The sequence below is a fragment of the Aythya fuligula genome, chromosome 1, assembly GCF_009819795.1.
Source record: "Aythya fuligula isolate bAytFul2 chromosome 1, bAytFul2.pri, whole genome shotgun sequence".
Taxonomy (NCBI): domain Eukaryota; kingdom Metazoa; phylum Chordata; class Aves; order Anseriformes; family Anatidae; genus Aythya; species Aythya fuligula.
In genome coordinates this window covers 72,209,013-72,232,416 of record NC_045559.1, presented here as the reverse complement: position 1 = coordinate 72,232,416, position 23,404 = coordinate 72,209,013, and the positions used below count along the sequence as shown (strand labels likewise).

General features: G+C 39.1%; 1 protein-coding gene across 3 annotated transcripts in view; it reads left to right on the top strand.

Annotated features, from left to right (window-relative positions):
• FBLN1 (fibulin 1) overlaps positions 1 to 23,404 on the top strand; it is an 88,975-nt gene that overhangs the window by 63,762 nt on the left and 1,809 nt on the right. For all 3 annotated transcript variants that reach the window (XM_032200829.1, XM_032200803.1, XM_032200822.1), the window contains exons 15-16: positions 570 to 712; positions 2,715 to 2,846. In XM_032200829.1, coding sequence (XP_032056720.1) covers positions 570 to 712; positions 2,715 to 2,846 — 275 coding nt within the window. The remainder of the gene's footprint in view (positions 1 to 569; positions 713 to 2,714; positions 2,847 to 23,404) is intronic.

Below are 23,404 nucleotides of genomic sequence, written 5' to 3'. Positions count from 1 at the left end.
GCCCCCAGTTTCCATTCCTCTGTGTTTTCTCAGTTTAGACAGAAAGGGGTGTGTGTGTGAAAAAGACTGAAAAGAGGCTTTTCTGACTCTTGCTGTACTGAAAATTGTGAAAGGAAGTGGTCCCTTCTGATATTTTCCGACAGATTTCCAGAATGGAAACAATTGTTTCTGCTTTATATGACTGATATCAAATGGAATACAAAGAGGCTTGTGTAAATAAGTGTAGCTCGTCTGAAATCGGTAAGACCATGACAAGGCACCGCAGCTGAGGACCTGGGCCTAGTCCTTTTGTCCTGTTTGTACTTGTAAGGAGACTTTACTTGGTATCCTATGCACTACAGTTCTCCCTATTTTTGCATGCCTGGCTTGACAAATTGGGTTTGAGGGGATTTTGACAGCAACTCTTAGCCAAGTCAGATTTTTCTTTGATCCAACAGTCTGTCTTAAGTTTTTGAGGTAAAATATCAGTTTATATATCCGTTTTATATCAGTTTCTGGCTCCCCAGATTGCAAAACACAAAGTGATTTATTTTCAGGATACATATGCATCTCTCTCTTGTTTCTCTTAGTGTCAGACTTGAAAAGACAGATACTATCCGTTGCATTAAGTCTTGTCGACCAAATGATGTCAACTGTGTGTTGGATCCAGTCCACACAATTTCCCACACCGTCATTTCACTACCCACGTTCAGAGAATTTTCAAGACCTGAAGGTAAGTGGTTTCTTTCTTGTTCCATGTAATAGACTACAATATATAAAACCTCCACCGGAAATCCTTGCCTAAAGCCAGACTAGCTACCGGTGCAGTAAAGTGTTTGCACAGTTCAAAATTACAGTGTGCTATTCCTTTAATTAAAACCTTCAATATCTAGAGTTTTAATTTTATGGGGAAAAAAAAAAAAAAAAAAGTCTGAGCTCTAACTCATACAGCTTCCCAGTATAAGGACATACATGTAGGAAAGACTTGGTCTAAATTCCCCTTTACATTTACTCACATAATATCAGTGTGCCCCGTGATTTCTCTCTTCCCTCTTTTGCACATTTTGCTGTAGGAAGTAGGTATTCTTTATATTTCTCTCATCTCTTTATGGTCTGTTGCATGCTATTGGCAAGTGACTTGTTCCAATTGTATCTCCTTTATCTCCATGTAGGCCATAGATCACAAAATAGAATATGTATTTATACATCTAGTACTCTGATTTGCTGACTTTTGACCTATGAAAAAATAGTGTTACTTTTAAAAATATAAAATAAAAGAAGGGAAATTCCTATAAAATAAAGGAAGGGAAGGACTGGCCAGAAAGCTTTTAGGCATCCTAGTGAGCAGCTGCTCAGTTGTACAAAGGGAGTTTACCAACCCAACATGGTGCACTTTGATGGACATATTTGCATATTTCTTCAGCTTCTTCAGCCTCTGCGGTCTCTGTGAGCCTTCAAGTCCTGCAATTTCAGAAGGACCACACTCACTTTGCTTAGTTCACATATAAATTTACAGATTGAGAGACAATTTTTGCTACTTGGCATTTGTATTCACTTTCTGGTGCCTTCTTTGGGGATTGCCTACATATCCAGAGGTGGGATGACTGCCTTCACCTCAGCTTCTCTAATGCAACGTATTTCATGATGAAGGTACAGGGAGAGAAGAAGGGGAGGGAGGGTGGGAAGATTAGTTTGGAAAAGTTTTTAAAGATCTTAAATCCCTGTTTCTGATCCACCCAGAGTCTCAGCTTTGCTTCCTGAGGAAGCTGTTCTAAATGAGAGCCAAAGCTGACTCTTCATTTTTCTATCAGTCACTCTCAACCCCTTCCAGGCTGAAGAAGTAGGGCAAGAGACATCACAGTTGTTGTTCATATAGGAACAATTTAACCACCAATAGCATGGATGAATAGAGCTGCTGTATATTGCAGCAGGCTTGTTTCAGGCCTTAGCTGGCCCTACATCACAGAGAATGGAGGAATGCCCCATAGCCACTTTTACTCCCATACACACCCTGTCAGCTTTACCAGGTGTACTGGCAGCAGAGCTAAGGATTTGGCCCAGGATGCTTACCAAACAGTTCCCTCATTAGTCCATTGTGGTTTAATAAAACAAGATGAGGCTTAGTAATCTGAGAGTAATACCAGAGCCCAAAGTTGTTCTTTAATTCAGTGCATGGCCTTGGGTGAATTCTTACAGCTCCATGGTTTAGTTTCATCATCTGTAGAGCAAGGATAATAATATTAATAATAATACTTACCTCCTTCACAAGAAGCTTGAAAACTAACCTAAATCCCTCCTCCAACACTGAAAAGGACTCTACAATTTGTAACGTCAATACTTTGTGCAACTGCCTAAGGGAATCAGAGTTCAGGGGTCTATCTGTTTCGTCCCCCTCCACTCCCTACCCTGTGGATACTTAGTGTTGTCATTTCTATGTACATGCTAGAAGTCTGACTGATTTCTGAGTGTTGTTTCTGGACTGCAAAGTAGCAGTGTTTTGGCTTCAGGGCTTCTTAGATGCTGCAGGAGGAGAAAATAAATCTATCTGAATGTTCTCTTCCTGCAAAAGTTCTTTCTTTTCTGTTCTAAAAGACAAACTCTCCAAGGGAAAGGCAAGGGAATATTTGTCCTCCACTGCCTTTGTGGACAAGTCATTCTGGGTCAAATGATTTTTTTTTTTTCCAGTGATATTTTCACTACTTCTCAGAACATTCTGTGATACCTTTTATTTGCAGAGATTATTTTTCTTCGTGCTATCACACCTACATATCCAGCCAACCAGGCAGATATCATATTTGACATAACAGAAGGAAATTTAAGAGATTCCTTTGATATCATCAAGCGTTACATGGATGGTATGACAGTGGGTGAGTAGACTGTTTTCTGCTTACAGTACACTTTCTTGTCTCAATAGTATTATAGAACAAGGTCAAAGATTTTGATTTTCAAAGCCTGTATTGATTGACACCTTGATTTTCAAGCCTGTATTGATTTAAAATTCTCCCTCTCCAGTCCAATATGCCTAATTTGAATTTACATCACCTTTTTTTTTTTTTTAATTCAAAACACCAGAGGCCAAACTTTAATTTGAGAAGTATTTTGACTTTTTTTTTCAGAATTAATTTTTATTACCAATGCAAATGGCTTAGCTTTAAAATTATGGTGTTTGTCCATTACAATCAAACCAAATATAAAATATGTAGTGTGTCAACAAAGACACTGTAAATTTAATTAACGGTTCTTTCATGTTTAAACAGCACGGCATCAATTTTTTGGATAATAATTAAATCTTTATAGCAGGACTAATTTACTGAATCTGTTCCCTGTTTTGATATTAAATGACAGCCTTGTTCAGTTTTAAATAAATATCTTTCTGTTGAGGATAAAATGGATCTGTCACACACTGTGGTTTAGAAGAAACTTAAAAAGGAGTTTTACCTGTGTATGTGGGTCATGCGCTAGACCTGCATCTCATCACATAGGAGGGAAGGTCTGCAACACAACCTGGGGTCATACCTTCTGGTAGGTTTCTTTCAGAGCAAGGCTCTTTGGCAGGATATAATGCATACTGTGTGAAGCAGCATGTAATCCATCTCACGTATCTAGTATACTACACGTGTGCATACAGAAATGTATTTACAGTGTTTACCGTAGCTTGGCTCTCACTCTGGGACCCAACATACCCATGAGTGGCTGGCAAATGATGTGAAGATCACAGAGCAGGAGCAGGTCCCAGCTGCTCTGCCCCATGTGAATCACTAGTGCAGGGGCAGGGGAATATTCTGTGATTCTCATGCTCAGAGGATGAATATGCTGGGTCTGGCTTATTGTAAAGTATTATTTGATTGCTCTTTATTCATGTTTATTTATGAAAATAAAGGACCGCAGTTGCCAGTGAAGGCTTGTGCTTCGTGACATGAATGTGCACGTTCTGCTCAGGTTTATACATGTGTTTTTGGGCTTCCTAGCAAGATTTGTCTGGATGGAAAGAAAAATCGTTGCTGTGCTTTAGTTTTGTGAAGAAGCCATATTTAGTGCGATCTGAAGGTGGCACTGTTGCATTTTAGAAGCGTGATTGTATAGTGTCAGCTGTGCAAAGCTTTTATGAACTGTAGATAAAAATCGTAAGTCATTAGGTTTATATTTCTTTCTTTATCAAACAGAAGTATACGTGTGAATGCTGAGAAAGACGGAGAGTCTGTTAAAGCAGGATGATAAGATTACAAATTTCAGGTATTGGGTTGATTCTTTAAAAGAGTATAAATGTTATCAGATCCCACAGTAGTTAGAGTAGCTTGCTTTTCATGCTGTGTGCTTCGTTCTGTCTAAAATAAGAAAGAAGGATGTGTTTCAAAATTTGACTGGCCAAGGCATTTGCCTGGGGGAAACGTTTCCATTCTGAATAATAGGACTGCCTGTCAATGGTATTTTACTTTGTAAACTAGATATATACCTCACAGTGTTAGGAGAGAAAGGATATTCTTTTGTACCAGGCTGAAAGGATATGATATATGGCTAAGTACATTCCCATCTCTGTAAAAGAATTGGGCAATGTTTTCTTCACCTCAGTTCCCCCATGTGCAACATGGAGATGATAAAACATGCCTACTACTGTCTTAATTAATTCTTGTATGTAAGAGTTTTAATTAATTCCTTTATGTAAAAGTACCTTGAGATTAATGGATGGAAGTTGCAAAGTAAACTGCCTGCAGTTTTTTTTTTCTGCCTGCAGCAGAAATGGAAAAGGAAAAACAAAACAAAAACCCAACTGATATTACTTGGAGGGGCAAGGGATCAGGACAGCATGTTGTATGTGTGAAATTAGGATTGCAAATAATTCTTCCAGCAGCAGTTCTGCTGCTCCCATCATAATATCGTTTTTCTTTTTGTTAATAATCAGAATGTTAGGTGTTCCCATAAAAATGCTGGGAAATTTTCAAGACAAATAAGTAAGATGGGATCCTAGTCCACAGAATTCACAAAGTGAGTCCCTTTTATAAAGAAAAGAGAAGGGCTTGTATAAGGATGGAATGAGAGGAAGGACGTAGGTGATATCAGAAAGATTTATTGGTTGTACCATTAAATTTTAAAAACATAAGAACTGTGGGGATGTAACATAAGAACTCTAGCAGAGAAAATGTCCAGCTAGCCCAGTAACCAGTGTCCAACATGGGCCAGTAATGGACAGGTATAGTGGAATCGTTCTCCAAAGATAATGGTCCAACTGCTGTAATCATCAGTTTATATGTTTCTGGGAGTACACATCTGGACTGCCTAATGACACATTATGGATATATTCCTCTTGAATCTGTTCAGTCTCTTTTTAAGACTTTTTTTTTTTTTTTTCTGCTGATAATAAAACTTAGATGCATGGGTAAAAATACTAATAAGCATGTTTAATATTCTGTTGTAATATTTCAGGAGAAAAGGCCAGTGTAACAAAGCTATTTTATCTGCTAATGGAAATTAAATCACCATTAGGTGACCCTTCTCTACAAGAGTAAACACAGAAAGCCTCTACAGGAGTGTGTTTTTTTTTAAAGAAAAGACATCAACTAGCTCAGAGAGAGATGAAATACATAAGAGCATATGGAAAAAGCAGGCAAATATGTACTAGTCTTACTGAAAGAGCTGAGTATAATAAACTCTGACTTGATTTTAGAACAGAGGAAACCAACAAAGGGATTCAAAGAAAGGAGGGAACACTGGTAAGAGGGGGAGAAAAGACAGATAAAACAACTATGAAGATGTTCTTACAGAAGTCTTTCATTTTTAGAATGTTTTTGCTAGTTTATCACAAACAAGGAGAGAGATGACTGCTTAAGAAGGAACTGCACCTAGGCTGTGCTTATGTGAATGGAAAAGAACAAGGTGCAGAAACAAGAAAAAGTGTAACATAAAAAATGTGAAAAGGTGCAGCAGATTTCTTTTGGCAATGGTTTAGAGAAGAGGAAGAGCTGTTAAAGACGGAGTTTCTGAAGGAAAGTGAGAACTTAGGCATTGATAGAGAATCGTGGAGTGAAGAGAGTCAGCTCATCAATTTTAGCTCTTATACTATTAAGCTGACACCGAGACATCAGGGAGAAGATGTTAGAGAAATTGAGAAGTATGTAGGGTTGGATGGAGAATGTCTGTCAGCCTGGTTTGTGACTTTTTGGTGGTGTTGAGGAGATGGGAGCTGAGGTCATACAAAAAGATGAGGATGTTTAGGAGCAGGTTGTGAGGAAGGAAAAAGAACACTAGCAATGGAGGGAAGAGCTGCCCCAGGGGAGGGTTAGAAAAAGAAAGAACAAGGTCTCCCAAAGGAGACATAGAAAGAATAGCCACTGAGGTACGAGCAGAAAGAGGCAAGGACAGTACTGCAAAATCTAAGAAAGAAAATACATCAAATGGGAATCAATGACCATCAGTATCAGATATGGAGGAGCCAGAAGAAGTAAGCAAAGACTACAAAAAAGTGACAGTGCCACCCTACAGAAAGAGTCTTACAATGGAACAGAAGGAACAAAAGCCAGCCTGCTGGAATGGCAGTGTGTAGACTTCATGCAAGCTGAAAAAATAAAAGAACTGAGCAAACAGCTGCCTCCGATATTTCTACCCAACTGTATTAAAGATACTGAACTCCATGCTTCCATTGTTCAAAACGTTGCGTAAACTCTCTGTTGCCTGGTGTGGTTACAGGCCAAGATGGCACTGAATACAATAGATACAACGTAAGGTTAACAACTGCACATCACTTATTAGCATGGGCAAGAGAAAAACAGAAGTGCAGACCTATTCATTTTTTTTAAAGCTTTTATAGACTTTTCACTGCATTCCTCCTTTAACCAGCTGTCAGTGAAAAATGAAGAATGCATTTTCAACCTGCACAAAAATGTCCTATTAATGCCTAAGGTATTATCAAGTACTATAAAACATTTTCCCCCTCAGCTACACATTCATTTCCTTGGGTGACTGTAATACCACCTTGTAGTCTGTTAGGCTTCAGGAAGGTTTTAAAATTTCTTAATACAGCTAAAAGTAGTGCTGATAGATTGAAATCTTCCCCATCACATTTGATACTAACTTAAGTATATATTCTTCTTGCCTATGAAGCAGAATGATACTATTCTTAGCAAAAACACCCAGAGCCAGTACAATTAGAAAATTTCGGTTGTACCTGTAGAGGTTCTCAGGGGTGTTGTGCTAGTGCTTGAATACGTTGGTATCCAGTTACTTATAATTTTACAGATATGCAATACTGCTCTCCATTGCTCTTGTTATATACAGGCATTCATATTTTTCAAATCATTCTGTTGCAGCAGGTACAACTCATGCATTGTGTTAATGATTTAGTTTTTCATCTTTCAAACAGATCTAGGATTTGTGTTGTGCCCTATACATATAAAACTTACTGTTTGCTTAAAGTTATCATTTGAGGAAATTGAATTTATCATAGTGCCTATCATTTAAATGCTTCTTCTGCCACTCAGAAAGCAAAGAAAACTGAAATCATTGCAAGTGGCAATGATTTCAGTTACAGTTGCAAGGATTCCACTGCTAACTCTGTCCTGTCTTCCTAGGCTCTTTTCCATGCATATTAATTCATGATGTTACTGTTGAACCATTACAGAAAGTGTCTGAACTGCTGTTATTGCAACAACGGATTTATTAGTAGTCTTATTTTTACTGTGGTACCATGATCATTTAGTATAGTCCAGAGGCTGGACAGAGACTTTAAAAAATGAGCAGAAGGTAAACCAAAACAGATGGTAAAAGAAACTGTGCTTGTAGGATCCGATACTGGTTGTGGGTGGGAGAAGGAAACTGAAGTCTTATTTGACTTTTAGGCAAACCTGCCCTTAGCACAGGGATAGTTCCGTAACTCACAAGCAATCTGGCCATTCCCAAACACAGCAAAGTCTTTTCAGAGTCTGCCACACACGTTTGTGTGGCCTGATGTTAAATTCAGAGTCTCTGGGTTGCAAAAGATGTGTTCTAAACTTAGTCAGTGGGCCCACTCTGCAGTGCTGGGCAAGTACCTTCACACTTCTCTCTACTTCTCCTGTATGCTGTTTCTCTAGGCTCTTTACCTGTGGGCCAGAAGCTGACTGGCTCATACTGTGTGTACAGCATTTAGCGTAATGAGATCCTCAGACTGATCTGGGCTTTCTCACGTGGCAGCAATGCTGAAAGTAGCAGTTCACCTACAGTTGCTTTTCTGTGATAAAATGGAACCTGGCTAAAGGCAGAGCAGGGGTGCCCAGGAGAGCTTCACTGTTTGCAGGGGCAAGGATTTCAGCACATACGTTATCTCCCCTTGTGGATACTCTTACTATAAAGTAAGCAACAATAGCCACCTTTTGTCTGACTATAATGTCATTAGCATGAAATGACAATGGTGTCTGGCAATACAAAATCAATGCTGTCCAGTCATTCACAGCAAGAACATAGAGCAGTGGCATAATTCAGCAGGTTTTTAGACAGGCTCTTGCAGCCTTACATTAAAAAAGACACAGTCCCTTTCAGTACCTTTGTTCTGGTTTCAGCCAGGCTTGTCCTCTTCACAAGAGGAGCCCCTCAGTGAAGAATATCTTTTGATTTTTTTTTCTATGCCAGGTTGCTCTGTTGAAATTAGTAGCTACGCATTTGCGACTAGGGTGCCCAGAAGCCATTTGGTAATGGGAAACCTAGATTTATTGCCTGAACCTGCCCTTTTGGGATGCTGCTGACTGCACTGTGCTGTAGTCAAATCTCTCAACACTCTCCTCCCTTCCAGAAAAAAATGTCAGGCTGAAGAGCTCTTCTGGAGGCAATCCAGGAGGTGAATTTTCATTTTGCATCTGAGAAACACTGAAGGTGCTTTTCTGGTGAGAATGAGTCTCATGCTTGAGCAAGATAGCCTTCCAAGTGCCAGAGTTCTCTCTATCACATTACAAGTATCTGATTAATCACATTTTCTTCCCTGATCAATATTCATTTCACCCCTTGGGTGGGAAGATGTAACTATTACAAAAACATTCATCCACACCATGTTCGGTTACAGTTTCCATAAAGCCAGCAGACAAATAAATCATACTGCAACTCTGAGTAAATTTTGTGAGCTGTATCATGAAGTCAGGAGTCAGAGACCTGTTTTTCTGAGGAACTTGAAGTATGAAATATGTGTGACTCAATCAGCTGCTTCTGTGGCTGCTCCTGAGTTTGTGTGTTGATAGCAGGCATCTCATTCCTGCAGTAGTGCCTACGCCCAATAGAAGCTGGAGACAGAAGATAAGAAATTTGAAATATATTGTAAATCTTTCCCTGTATGATGCACAGATGCATGGCTCACTTAAAAAGAACGCCTTTATTTCTACAGGGGTCAAATGTGGTGAAACGATCCCTTATTTCAGCCTTATTTTGAGAATTTAGTTAGGGATTAACACACATTAAGATTCAGAAAGCTTCCTGCAGCAGAAATTCTGCAAACAACACCAGCAGAGCTGTCGCCTCTAGGTGATGACTGAGCAGCTATCTAAAGGCTTTCATGTCAAATCCTCAGGATTAGGTACTTTTTCTTCCTTGGTAAATTGAATCACAGAACCACATTATGCTGGGTGCCATAATGTGGCTCTTTGCCAAGGAATGCTTAGGGTTACAGTAATTAATTGCCCAGGTGTCATGGATATGCTACTGTATCAAAGGTTGGCTGAAACTGAGTAATGTGGTAGTGGGACAAGGTAGGGTAAACTCAGCCACCCTCCCTAAATGGAGGAACTGTATGTATGTTAAGCACTCAGGTATTACTGTGATGGGCACTAAACCCTGCATAAATAAGATTGTGGAAACAAAGTATCAGAAAGCTGACATATGTGATTTTGAATGTTTTGCACATTTGGCATGGAAGATTTTCCACCTGTTTTTGTAATACATAAGATTCTTATACTATGCAAAGCACGTTGCATTCTCAGAGATGGAATAGGAAGGATTAAAATATCTATGGTGGAAACTATTTTTTAATGAGACTACTTCAAGTACAGTTATTGCATTTTAGGCATGAGTGATTTCGCAGCATTGTCAACATTAAAACCCATTGCGAGGTTTGGCTGGAAGGCAAGCCAGAGATCTGAAAGCACTTCAAGTTTGCCAAACCAAGATAAGAGCACATCTCTCTGAAGTTATTTGGTATCCTTAATAAAGATCATAGTATTTGTAAACTAGCCAAACCTCAGTAAAATCAAAGGTTGTTTTTAATTCTTTCATAACACCAAGGCTTCCTATGATCCAACATGACAGATAATAGCTTTGAAAATATTTACCATTTGTTTCTGGCCAAAAATGTATTAATACCATGAGGCCTCTTTATTGGCTTTTTATTTGATGCATTTCAGCAATCAAAGCTTTCTAGAGAAGCTCAAGTGTTAATGAAATTCAACTTTTTTGGGTGGTTGAAGGATAGCATTTATAATAAATTGAACCCTGAATTTCTAATCTGTTGAGTAAGGCTAATCAAAAAGATCCTGTTTCCTTAGGTACCTGCTGAAACGTAACTCCTGTGATGTAGTTTCCTTTTTCATTTTCCTTTCTTCAGAGGTGGAACGAAAGGCTGAAAAAGAAGCAGATTTAAACAGTTTTAGCTACATTAAATGACAACCTGTACTCTAGGTGAAAAGTTCAGAGATCATGAGTACCTGGACACAATTATACACACAATTATTATATTTAGGCGCAATTATTTGAGCAGACTTTAAATGAGAACTTTGTGTTTACATGTTTTATAAATGATTAGTGTGATCAATAGATACTATGAACATGTTAGATATGTGAGCAATAGGCATCGCTTGTGGTCACAAGCACAAGCTCTCATAGTTACACTGCTCTCTTTTTCTGAAGGGTGTCTTGCCCTACATCTGATCCTCCTTTACGCCTCTTGGAAAAGGATATGGTATAACTCTGAGCTCTGCTGTTAAGTAGCAGTTGTTGAATTGATTTGTGAGCATAGACATTTTGCTGGAACTGAAGATAACATGCCAATACAGTCAACATTGCACCAACTGGACATAAGTCGTTAGGAGTCCTGTTTATGCCATTGGTGCAATATTCACTGTTGTGGTACCTAAATTGCCATTGCCTTTCTGTTCCATAATAGGGAGTGTTGGAGTTGTATTAAGTGATCTGGAGTTCTGTTGATGCTCAAAAGGAAAAATCTTCTTTCCACATCTGAAAAAAACAAACAAACAAACAAAAAAAAAACAAACACAACAAACACTTCAGCATTTTCCCTGTTTTCTGCATTAGAGCTTGTATAGCAATCTTCTGTTTTATTTTTCAGGGTGGAGGATATAGCAGGACCACTATTTTTTGATCACCTTAAACCATTTAACTACTTAAACCATTTAACCACTTAAACCATGAAATTGCCACGAGTGTCATATGACTTATGTATGTGTAATTGTATGTGTCCAAACTAACTTTTAAAGCATTTTATAAACACTTGTTTGCTCAACAGTTGAAAATTAGTCCATTTTCTTATGAAACTGAATAAAGATCTGGAACGTTAATGTTTGAAAAGCATGTTTTTCAAAATCTTGGCTCCAGATACTTCAGCAAAGATTTGTATAGCTTCACTCCTGTGAAGCAGTTCTGCATCAGCATGGAAACCTTGTTAACATCCAACTCTAAATCTAATTCTCTAAATCTATGATTTTATGAAATGCTCACAATCGAACTTGAATGAAGGTCTAACTCACAATGCTATGAGGGCTATACACTTCAAAGCAAGAGGAAATCTTTTTCAGTACTTGTATTTTGATTAATGAGTTTTCTGAATCCTTTAACCATATTTATGTTTGTCAGGTGTGGCAGTTCCAGGATTAATGATATCTTCAGAGCTATTTTTCTGTATATGGTTTGATGCCTGCAGTGATGATTACCAAGAAGTATTTCATTTTCCAAAGAACAGCCACTTATTAATAAAGCAGATTATATCTGAAACTACAGAGCACCACATAGCAGGAGTCTACATTGTTATTGTCACAAATAATCGAGAGAAATATAGATAGCTTTCACAAAAAAAAAAAAAAAAAAAAAAAAAGATAAAAAATAAAAAGGACTGTTAAGCATTTGAAAGATGGAGGAATCTAAGGTGTGCATTAACTATCTGAAGTCAGCAGACATCTGGTGGTCTGGGAAATACCTGCAATTTGACAGCTAGATTGTGCCTTTAGGCACAGTCATGAACTAGAGAGGAGTGGAGGAACATACTGCCTGTGAGACTGTCTGTAGAGGCACAGCCTCCTGCTGTGAAGGGCAATGAGAAGGGCTTCTAAAAGTACATCAGCAACAAAAAGATTAGGAAAAATGGGGGCCACCTGCTGAATGGGGCAGAAGATCTGGTGACAGAGGACATGGAGAAAGCCTAAGTATTCAGTGCCTTCTTTGCCTTATTCTTTAATTATAAGACTCACTTTTAGGAGTCCCAGGACCCTCAGAACAATTGGAAGGTCTGAATCAAGAAAAACTCACCGTTTTTGAAGGAGGATTAGGTTAGGGAACATTCATACTAACTGGACATACACAAGCCCATGTGAGTTGATGGGCTGCAGCTACTAGTGCTGAAGGAACTGATGGCATTGTGAAGCCACTCTCAGTTATCTTTGAAAGACTTTGGTAATCAAGGGAAATTCCTGAAGACTGAAAGAGAGCAAATGTCACTCTTTCTCTTCTGTAATAGAAGGGCAAGAGGAAGGTCCACAGGTCAGTCACCTTAATCCCCGGGAAGAGGGTGGACAAGTCCAACTGGAAAACATTTCCAAACGTATTAAGGACAAGAAGGTGATTGGAAGAAGTCTGCAAGGGTTTATGAAGGGCAAATCATGCCTAACAACCTGCTGTCTTTGAAGAGATTACTGGATTAATGCATGAGAGGAAAAGAGTACATGTTGCTTATCTTGACTTTAGTGAGGCTTTCAACTCTTGTCTCCTTTAACAATCTCATAGGCAACCTGAGGTAGTGTGGACTAGATAAGCAATGAGGTGGTTTGAAAGACAGCTGCACCACCAGGCTTGAAAGGTTGTGTTCAGCAGCACAAAGTCCAGCTGGTAGCCAGTTACCAGTGGTGTATCTGAGGGGTCAGTAACTGGGGCCAATACTGTTTAACATCTTCATTAATCAATTGGATAGTGGGACAAGAGTGCTCCTTAAGAGGTCTGAAGAGGACACAAAACTATGAGGAGTGGCTGATAAGCCACAGGGTTGGATTTCCATGCAGAGGGACCTTGTCAGGCTGTGGAAATGGGCTGACAGAAATCTCATGAAGTTCAGCAAAGGGAAGTGCAAAGTCCTGCCTCTGGGCTGGAATAACCCCATGCATCAGTACGTGCTGGAGGCTGACCAGATGGAAAGCTCTGTGAGAAAGACCTGTGTGTCCTGGTGGACACCGAGTTGATCATGAGCCAAAGGCAGCCAATGGCTTCCTGGGATGCATTAGGATCCTGTTGTCAGCAGGTTGAAGGAGGTAATCCTTCCCCTCCGCTCTGTTAAGTCACATCTGGAGTGCTGTGTCCTGTTCTGGGCTTTCTGGTGCAAGGAAGACATGGACATATTGAAGAGAGTCCAAGAGAAGGAAGGTGCTGAAGAGGATTAAGGCACTGGAGCATCTGCCATATGAGGAAAGGCTGAGAGCTGGAATGGAACTGTCTGGCTCATAGAGAATCTGATTGATGTGATGGGAGGCAATAAAGAAGATAGATCCAGAGTCTTTTCAGTGGTGTTGGTTGAAATGGCAAGAGTTAAAGGGCACAAACTGAAATACAACAAATTCCACTTAAACATAAGGTAAAAGTTGTTTGTTTTTGTTTGTTTTTTTTAATTATTATTAATTTATTTATTACTGTGAAGGTGGTTGAACACTGGAACAGGTTGCACAGAGTTTTGGAGTCTCCATACTTGGAAGTATTCAAAAACTGACTGGATACATCCCAGAGTAACATGCTGTAGGTGAATGTGCTTTGAGCAAAGGCTTGTACTAGAAAATCTTCAGAAGTGCCTTCCATTCTCAATTACTCTTTGATTCTGATAGTGGTGATGTTGAAACCATGACATGACTGGATTGCTATGAAATAAAATGTTTTGCAGTTTTTACCAAATGCAGTAAGACATTCCCTAATGTGCAATGTTTAAAACATTATATTTTCAAGGATTGGATACGTAAACGAATTATCCAACAGATAATTCACTTGCTTCTCCCCTGGCATAGTATAGGTCAGTAAGTACTGTAGTAACTATGTTGACAAGTAATTTAAACACTGAAAATCATTACTTTGGCATAGCCTTTTGGAATAAAGAGATGCTTCTAGGAAAGGAATTTAATTATACCTTAACTTATGCAGATCCCCAAAGATTTTGACAGAAAAAACAGACAAACAAAAAAAAACACTGGATAATATAGCCTAAACTATATATTTTCTGTTTGTGACCAGGCTGTCAATTGGTTTTCAACTTTATTAATGAAGTTTATGTATTTGTAATGAATATTGAATAAGAAATAACTTTTTTTTTTTTCCTTACAGATCTCAACATGACTTCTTTGAAATTAAGTCTATAGAGTCAAAAAGCAATTTGGCTGTATAGTTTCGGCTTCACACTATAGATATGTATTTACATGTTGTAGACTGATATAGTCTATAGTATTCAAGCCTAACCTGCAACTCACTGTCTATGGTTTGATCCAAGGAAGCATTTATTTATGGCTGGACTGTTTTTTTCTTGCTCATTTCTGGAATGATCCTATCAACACTGCCTTTTAAAATAGCCACTGCAATGTTCATTTCTCTAGCCCTAAACTTCCTAATTGCCTGAACATCTCTTTTGGAACTATGACTAGGGTCATACGCGGATGCATCTGAGATGTTACTCTTAATTTCAAAAATCTTGGACAGCAGTATAAAGCAAGAGGCCTTGAGGAGAAAAGCAAATTTAAAATTATAGTTTAGGATCTTGCATTAACATGAGGAGATCAGTGTTCTTGTATTGCTTAAGGGAAACTCATAAGTGTGCTTTTCCCCTACAAGAAATTGTTCATTGCACATTAATGCTAATTTGAAGATGTTTGGGACAAGTTTCCTTTAATAGCATTGCAATGGCTTTAAGTTCCAGGAGGCTGAGATAACCTTTCTGCTTCACTCCTGCAACATCCACAAGGGCTTAAATAAGTTTTCTAGCATTAAGAGAGAGCCTATGTATTTAATCTCATACTCCTGTGGCTTGACACAGGCTAGCAGCCTATTTAAAGGCTACTTTTGTGATTTCAAAAGATCCATTCCTTAGAAAAGGGTAGTTACTGTTGTGTTGTGGCAGCTAGGGCTGTTCATTTCTGACAAGCCTGTACAAAGGACCAGAGGGGTTTTTGTGAAGAAAAGGAGTTAGAGATCTAGAAATAGCCAAAAGTAGCACTTCAGAACACAGGCTGAGATAATTTGGAAGTTCTTATAAAGCCCAATAAGTAAGCTGAGTTTCAGCTGAGGTTAGGCTCTGGCTTGACAGCTCTCATTTCCTGTATTCTCTCTATTGTACTTGAGTTTTTCCAAATTAGTCATTTAATGTTCCAAGTGTCCATTTCAATCACATGGGAAATAGGTAGAGGAAAAATGGTAAGATGTTTTATGCATCATTGAAATCTCTCTTGTAGGTGTCACTAGCAGCTCATCCCAAATGTTCGATCAGAAAAGTGATAGCACTAACTCTCACCATATAATAGCATATTTTCTTGAAGAATCTTACTGTATTTTTTTCAAAGAGGACACGTTGTGATGGACTTCAGCTTTCACTTACAATCACATCTGTAGACTCATAACCTGAGGATTAGGAAATATAGGAGAAAAAATAATTTGCTTGTGCTCTTTAGCATTTTACACAGGATTTTATTTATCTCACAGATAATCTCTGAGTTTCTCTGAGTGAGAAACGAGTGTATTGCTACCAAAACATCACACATTCTGCATGAGAAAGCTATACATTTTTCTGTCCTAGTATGTGTTCCTACCTCTCACCTGTTAAGCCTCATACCCTGCTCAGCTTTTCAGTCATGCTCTCCTGCCTGTCTTGCTGGCTTATGCTTGACTAGGAATTTCTGGGGATCTCAGAGCAAGGGAGCCAGTGAAACAGGCCGTGCAACAGGGACAAAGAAACGTCATCACACATAAGAATTACCAAGAGGATCCTATGAGATTCTTTAGCTTTCCCCAGTCCTCAGACCCTTTGCCATCTATGACTATTTTACAATGCAGATGATATTAACATTCTTATGGAACAATATTCCACACAATAATTCACATCATATTTCATATACTAAATTGCACTTAATTCTAACTAATGCAAAAAATAAATATATTTTAATATGGTCAGTAAGTAGTTCCACTTCCAGTAGAATGAATGAAGACTAACTCTTGATTGTTGTGTCATTTCTGCTTTCTGGAATTTAATTTTAATAATGCATGGACAGGTTGCAAATGCACATACACAAATACTAGCTGTGAGTGGTTATTTTGAAGGAAAAGTGAACAATGAGATATGCTCAGACTTGCTTGTCTGCCTTTGGTATTTCAAATATACATCCCATCCTTTTTATTTTAGATAACTCTTTACACTTTGTTTCTCTTTAAATAGATCTCAAAAAAAAAAAAAAAAAAAGTGTTTTGTTCCATTTAGGGTTGGATTAGTATGTTCACTGTAGAATAATGATTCAGAAAAGTGAATTGTTCTTTTTTTCACTAGTTCATGCTCCCTCAGTAATTCCCCACAATCCATATAAAGTTTAGTCAGTTTGTGGTCAGTTTTTAGCTGACCACAAATCATAGAAGTAAGCAATGTAAATACATATATATAGTTATATATATTTAATATATTTTATTTATATTTATGTATTTATATTATAGATTGTTTTGCTACTATTTTATTTTAAATATATATAAAATAAATCTTTATAGATATTTACATTATATATATATATATTAGCAAATTTTCCTGAATAAATCATTTATTTCCAGAAAATTGGCTAAATTAGTAGTTGCCTATAATGTCAAGTGTGAAGTCTTGTTTTAATGAAAATGAAAATGAGGTAATGTTGTTGGGTTCAACCAACAGTAAAAAGCTGCATTTCTTTGTTAAGTTGCCACCTGAGAAGAATCACAGAAAGGAGGCTGTATGCTTGTTATGAGCACAAAGAGGAAAAAAAAACACAAAACAAACAAACAAAAAAAAATGTAGTTTTGTCACTGTCCTTTGGCATGTGATGACCAGAACAAAACAATGTAGCCGTTACCCTGTGTATGAGGAAAAGCATGGGAAGGTGGTAAAAGGAAAAGAGGTCTTGTGCTTGTTACTTAATACAAAGCTTGCAATGTGTTTGAGGGGATTGATCACATTTTTGATAACTGTGTTTATGTACATTCCTGAGCATAGCCACGGGTTATTTGGAAGAACAGCTTTTGATTTGGCAGTAGTTTTGGTTGTTTATACATACACAGATACATATGCCTGCATATGCATATGCAGATAAGGCAAGAGGTTTACTTCAGCACATCCCTCTTCCAGCAGTCATCACGTACAGCTGCCCAGTAATCAGCTGTCCTAGTGCCTCTCCCTCCAGCTTCTGATCCTTTGCTCCCCCCCACTAACACTTCTGTGCTTGACTTTTTGAGTGTCCTTAAAAGTTTATCTGAGAATTTCTTTTTGAGGAGCAGCACTTTTAAAGGGCTGCAACTTCTTTCTGTACTCTGTTCTATGCTACAGTTTCAAACATTTGAATAGAATCACAAATTTTTCCCCATGGAAAATCTTTCAGTCTTCACCTCTGGAACAGAAAACATACCATGATGCATTCTCTCCTAAAACAGTTTTTCTAGTGGCAATGTGAAAATAAGCTTCATGCTTGCTGCTTCTGCTTTGCTTTCTGGCAAAGTATGGAGATCCCTGCTAGAAGAACTTTCTCTGGAGAAAATGCAAATGCAGTGTTCTGCAAGTGGTGTAAGGAACACGATGATCCAGATTCAGTGCATGTGTAATTTCTACAGATTTTGTGGTTAGCAGTGAAAAAAAAAATCTAAAACAAAGTATTTTAAGGAGTGTTGCAAGTGCTCTTCTGGCATGTTGGGCAGTGAGCTTAGCACAGAAATCAGAATCCGGAGTCTGGATTTCTGGAAAACCAGACACTAATCCATGATACTGCAGGGACTTGTCATCCCGAATGGGTTAATGTGCTAACAAAACAGAAGTGCTTCTCCTGAGTTCAAAATGGAGCTTATTAGCAAATTGGCTGTATAATGTAAAGATACAAGCAGAAACCAGACACAGAGGTGAATTGCCTGAGGGTGCCACATATTTCAAAGCAGAGAAATGTAATGATATCTTAAAGGGGTATGGACAAGCCAAAGAATACCTGTGGCATCTGATTACAATAATAGAAATTCTGCTGAAAAGCTTAGGAAGATTAACAATATTAACCTTGCTGTCTTATTTTTCCTGTATACTTTGATAAACAGAGCCTCAGTAATCCAGTGATGGTGTCTCTAAGATACTGGTTATTGTCGTTATTTTCACTCGAAAAAAAATATTACTTATTATTTAGGTTAGTGTCTTCACTATATGATGCTTTACAAGAAGAATACCTTCATTAAAAGTGACATGCTTTTACCTTAGACAAAGTTGAAATGCAACATGAAGGGAGATGAAACAGAGTAAGAGAACAGCTAAATGTGTTAATTACAGAGCTTTAGAAGTTCTGGGCCATGGTCAGACAATCACTGCAGAAATAACTGTGACATCCAAAAACATACTGCAATTCAAGCTGAGGTTGTTGCTCAAACAGGTCAGCAGATGGAAAGGATTGGTGTAGATCCTATTTCCAATACAGGCAAAGTGAGCAAGAAAAAGAGTTATTGTTGTTTTCTAAACGGAGAAGGTCAGCAAGCCATGAAAATACCCAAACAGATTTGGTATGGGTAATAACATCTCTGCTCAGCTAACAAAAAAGCAAAACAAATAAGCTGGAGCTGATGGAAAATAATCTGCCTGGCCTGTGGCATTTTGGCTTTTCTGTAGGCTGAGTCTGTGTTTGGGTCACAGATTTTGAACAGAAGAGGATAAACAGCAACAGCAGCACATCAGACTTGACTGTAACAGCACTCTCTTAAGTATACCTATAGACAGACATTCAAGATTTATGACACATGGGATTCAGCAGCAGTGAGAATCTGCTTTGACTTTTGTCATTGAGCCATAGAGACATTAGCAGCGACATCCCATGATAGTTTGGTCTGTAAAAGCACAATGGTGTACTAGTAGTATATGTATATGTTATACGTAGCTCAGGAGGTGCATGCAAATGTAGTGACCACCTATGTTAGCTTTGAGAACTTTGCAATACCATTGGCTGCATTGAATAACACACCTGAACCTTCAACATTCCCATGTAATCAGAGCCATTTTGTTCATTTATTAGCAGTTATTTACCCAGTTTATATATAATCTTTTCTTCTATAGGCAAAGGTTATTTTTTTTTGGTGTGTGCAAAACACCGATCTAGTTGAAAACTGATTGTGTTAAAAAAGTGTGGGTGAACTTGCTTAAATAAATTCACTCTGTTTACCAACTGTAGAGTCTGCAGCTTTGCTCCCAGAGAACACCAGCTGATCTTGATGCTTGAGAGCACCCTGTTTTCAGGTCACTTAATGAGTATCACCATTCTACATGTCTGGCATTCTACAGAGAATAACTCATAGGATAGCGTGCACTGCTACAGTAATCCAGGACCATATCCCAGTCTGCGGGTATCCCCATGTAACCTCTAACTGGCTCCATCTGGCTACTTTGCTTTCAGATTGGTAAAAAAAAAGACTGAACAGTCCCGTATCAGTCAGCCTTTCCTAGCAGGAGAGATTCTTCAGTCCCTTAATCATCTTTGTGACCCTATGTTGTACTCTCTCCAGTAGCTCAATGTCTGTCCTGTACTGGGGAGCCCAGGCCTGGTCACAGCCTCATCTATGTGGACTTAGCAATGCTGGATAGATGGGATCAATTCCCTTGACCTGCTGGCAGTGGTTTGCTTAATGCAGCCCAGGATACCATTGGCCTTTGCAGCAAGGGCACGTTGCTGGCTCATGTTCAACTTGATGTCTACCAGGACCTCCATGTCTTTCCCTGCCTGGCTGTGTTCCAGCTGGTCGGCTGCCAGCACGTACTAGTGCCTGGGGCTGTTCCTCCCAGGGGGCAGGATGTTGCTCTTCTTATTTAACTTCATGAGGTTCCTATTGGCTCAGTATTGACCCCTGGGGTACCCTGCTAGTTACAACTGGACTAGTCCAACTGGACTTTGGGCCACTGATCACCACCCTCTGGGCCTGCTCATTCAGTCAGTTTTCAGTCTACCTCACTGTCTGCTCATCCAGTCCATACTTCACGGCCTTTCTGTGAGGTTCCTTAGGAAGACAGCATCAAAAGCTTTACTGATGTCCAGGCTGACATTATATACTGCTCTTCCCTCATCTACCAGGCCAGTCCTTTCATCATAGAAACTTATCAAGCTGGTCAAGCATTCAATCAAGCATAACTTCCCCTCGGTACTCCTGATAATTTTCTTTTCAGTACATTTAAAAGCTGTAACCTTCCTATTACTATAAAGTTATGTTTTTGTACTTAAAGTTCAGCTAAAAATGCTGAAGGAGCACAAATTGGGACCCAGCATTCATCTGACAAAAGACATAGTAGAACAGCATGTTTATGCAAATGTTGCTGTAACTGAAAAATCCACTTCACTTAAAAACATCCAGAATTATTATATGTGCCATCTTCAAATGGATCCTCTGTTAAACACTTTATAGATACTCACTGATTCATTCAGCCATACTTCATGTACTGGGCCTGAGTGAAACGTTTTAAAACTCCTATTTTTGTGAGAGAAGGCACAAGGCACTACTGGCCTTGTCTGGGTCTGGGCTAGTTGTGCCTCCCTAGTACCTGACAACTGGCACAAGACATTAGAGAATCAGAGGCATTAGAGAATTACAGGTAGCATTAAAGGCAGCAGCACATTACAGCAGGTGATCTTTAATGGCATTACTGAGACCTAGGACCATTGTAACAGGATCATGGGAACTAAATAAATATGCAGCCAAGTTTCAGGCTCTGAGCAGCTTTGTTGCATGGCTTCCATTTATGTTTGTCCTTGAGTTTGGCTGAGAAAAAAAGCTCAGGTTTTACATTCTGGCATTCATCACCAAAAAATATAGAATTGGGAGCTCTTAATGAGTTAGTCTTGAAAAGGTGAAAATCATGTGTTCCTCCATATGCATTTGTCTCACAGAACATTTCAGGGTTTTCCTTCCTTCCTTCCTTCCTTCCTTCCTTCCTTCCTTCCTTCCCTTCCTTCCTTCCTTCCTTCCTTCCTTCCTTCCTTCTTCCTTCCTTCCTTTTCTTTCCTTCCTTCCTTCCTTCCTTCCTTCCTTCCTTCCTTCCTTCCTTCCTTCTTCCTTCCTTCCTTCCTTCCTTCCTTCCTTCTTTCCTTCCTTCCTTCTTCCTTCCTTCCTTCCTTCCTTCCTTCCTTCCTTCCTTCCTTCCTTCCTTCTTCCTTCCTTCCTTCCTTCCTTCCTTCCTTCTTCTTCCTTCCTTCTTCCTTTTTCCTTCCTTCCTTCCTTTCCTTCCTTCCTTCCTTCCTTTTTCCTTTCCTTCCTTCCTTCCTTCCTTCCTTCCTTCCTTCCTTCCTTCCTTCCTTCCTTCCTTCCTTCCTTCCTTCCTTCCTTCCTCCTTCCTTCCTTCCTTCCTTCCTTCCTTTCCTTCCTTCCTTCCCTTCCTTCCTTCCTTCCTTCCTTCCTTCCTTCCTTCCTTCCTTCTTCCTTCCTTCCTTCCTTCCTTTCCTTCCTTCCTTCCTTCCTTCCTTCCTTCCTTCCTTCCTTCCTTCCTTCCTTCCTTCCTTCCTTTTCTGTGTGCCTGACATCATTTCTGAACATATCAGTAAAGGAAATTGCTGCACATTTAGAATAACAGCAGCTTTATATGCATGCTGTAGCACACACCCATCTGACTGCATCCTATTTATTTATTAGGAGAGAGGAAAGAATCCTTCTGGAATGGTGTTTTGAGATTCATTTCAGGACAATCTAGGACATTGGCACAACAAACTGCATAAATCAATATTGTGACAGTATTTTGTTTCCTTACACATTCCTTCAATTCATTGCTTCAATGTAGCCGTCTTAACATGCATTTGCTTCCTAGACCAGCAGTAAGCTTGATTTTGAAACTGCAGCAAAAAGTATTGGGTAAAAAAGCACTGCCCCATGAAACATAATTGTTAGACCTTCACAACAGAAATTCCTTTTTTTTTCTTCCTACTAGCAGGGTGCATCCAAATAAGAATGAGAAAGTTACTAAATGCTTTGAAGGCTATATCAATAGTGTATGGACAAATCCTGCACTGTATACCTGCTTACACTGTACCAGCCTGAGTAGAACTGCATCACATCAGAAAAAAAATATACAGTTTGTAATCCCCCTTCTAGACAGAGTAGAGCAAGAAAATGTAGAGCATTATAAAAAGATTGCTAAATGCAACCAGCAACCTGTGTCATCTGAGGCTTGGTGATTACTACATGAGACCATAACAGGGTGGGTTAAACAACTTGCCAGTACTGAGCGATTCCAATGCTGCATGTTTCTGTGGTTGTCAGTTAAAGCAGTGCCTGCTATAATGTGATGTATTGTTAGCAAAATGCTTTAAATGCTACCCTGAAGGGAGGGCAATTTAAGTGAGGCTTTTATTTTTCAATATATCATCTGCAAAGCCCAGTAGTTTTTATAAGGTTCAGGAGAGTGGCCAAGAAAACAAAAAACAATGTGTACATATAGAAGTATATAATGTGTGTATGTGTGTGTATGCATGTACATATAAATTGCAGGGGAAAAATGCTTAGAAAGTGTATGCATCGAATATGGCAAGCAAAGTGAATGTGATGAAAAGTTTGCAGTTTTACTGCATGCTGAAGATATTAGTTGGTATTTAAACAGGAAAAAACTGTAATGTCTTCACTGCCCTGGAAAAAGGACTTTTGTGTAGGTCTGAAGATTTAATGCTGTTCTTTTTAGCCACATTTGTCAAGAGCCCGAGGACTTATCGAAGTCCCTGTGGCCCAGACAGGCTTCTCCCATATCCTGCCCAGAGTTGAGGAGCCCCATTTCAGCTTCAGTTCCTGCTGGTCTTCAGCTTCATCACAGCCATGGGTCCTCTTGTCCTGAACTCGGACCCATGTTTTGACTCCCTGCCTTGACTTTGGCCCTGTGTAATCTCCATGAACTTGCCCGGTGATCTGGACTTTTGCTTGAAGCTGGTTGCCCCCTGGCCTGCCTTGCTGCCCAGCTGGGACAGTGGGACAAGTCCTGGCTGGAGAAGACCTCTCCTGTGGGCCCTGTGAA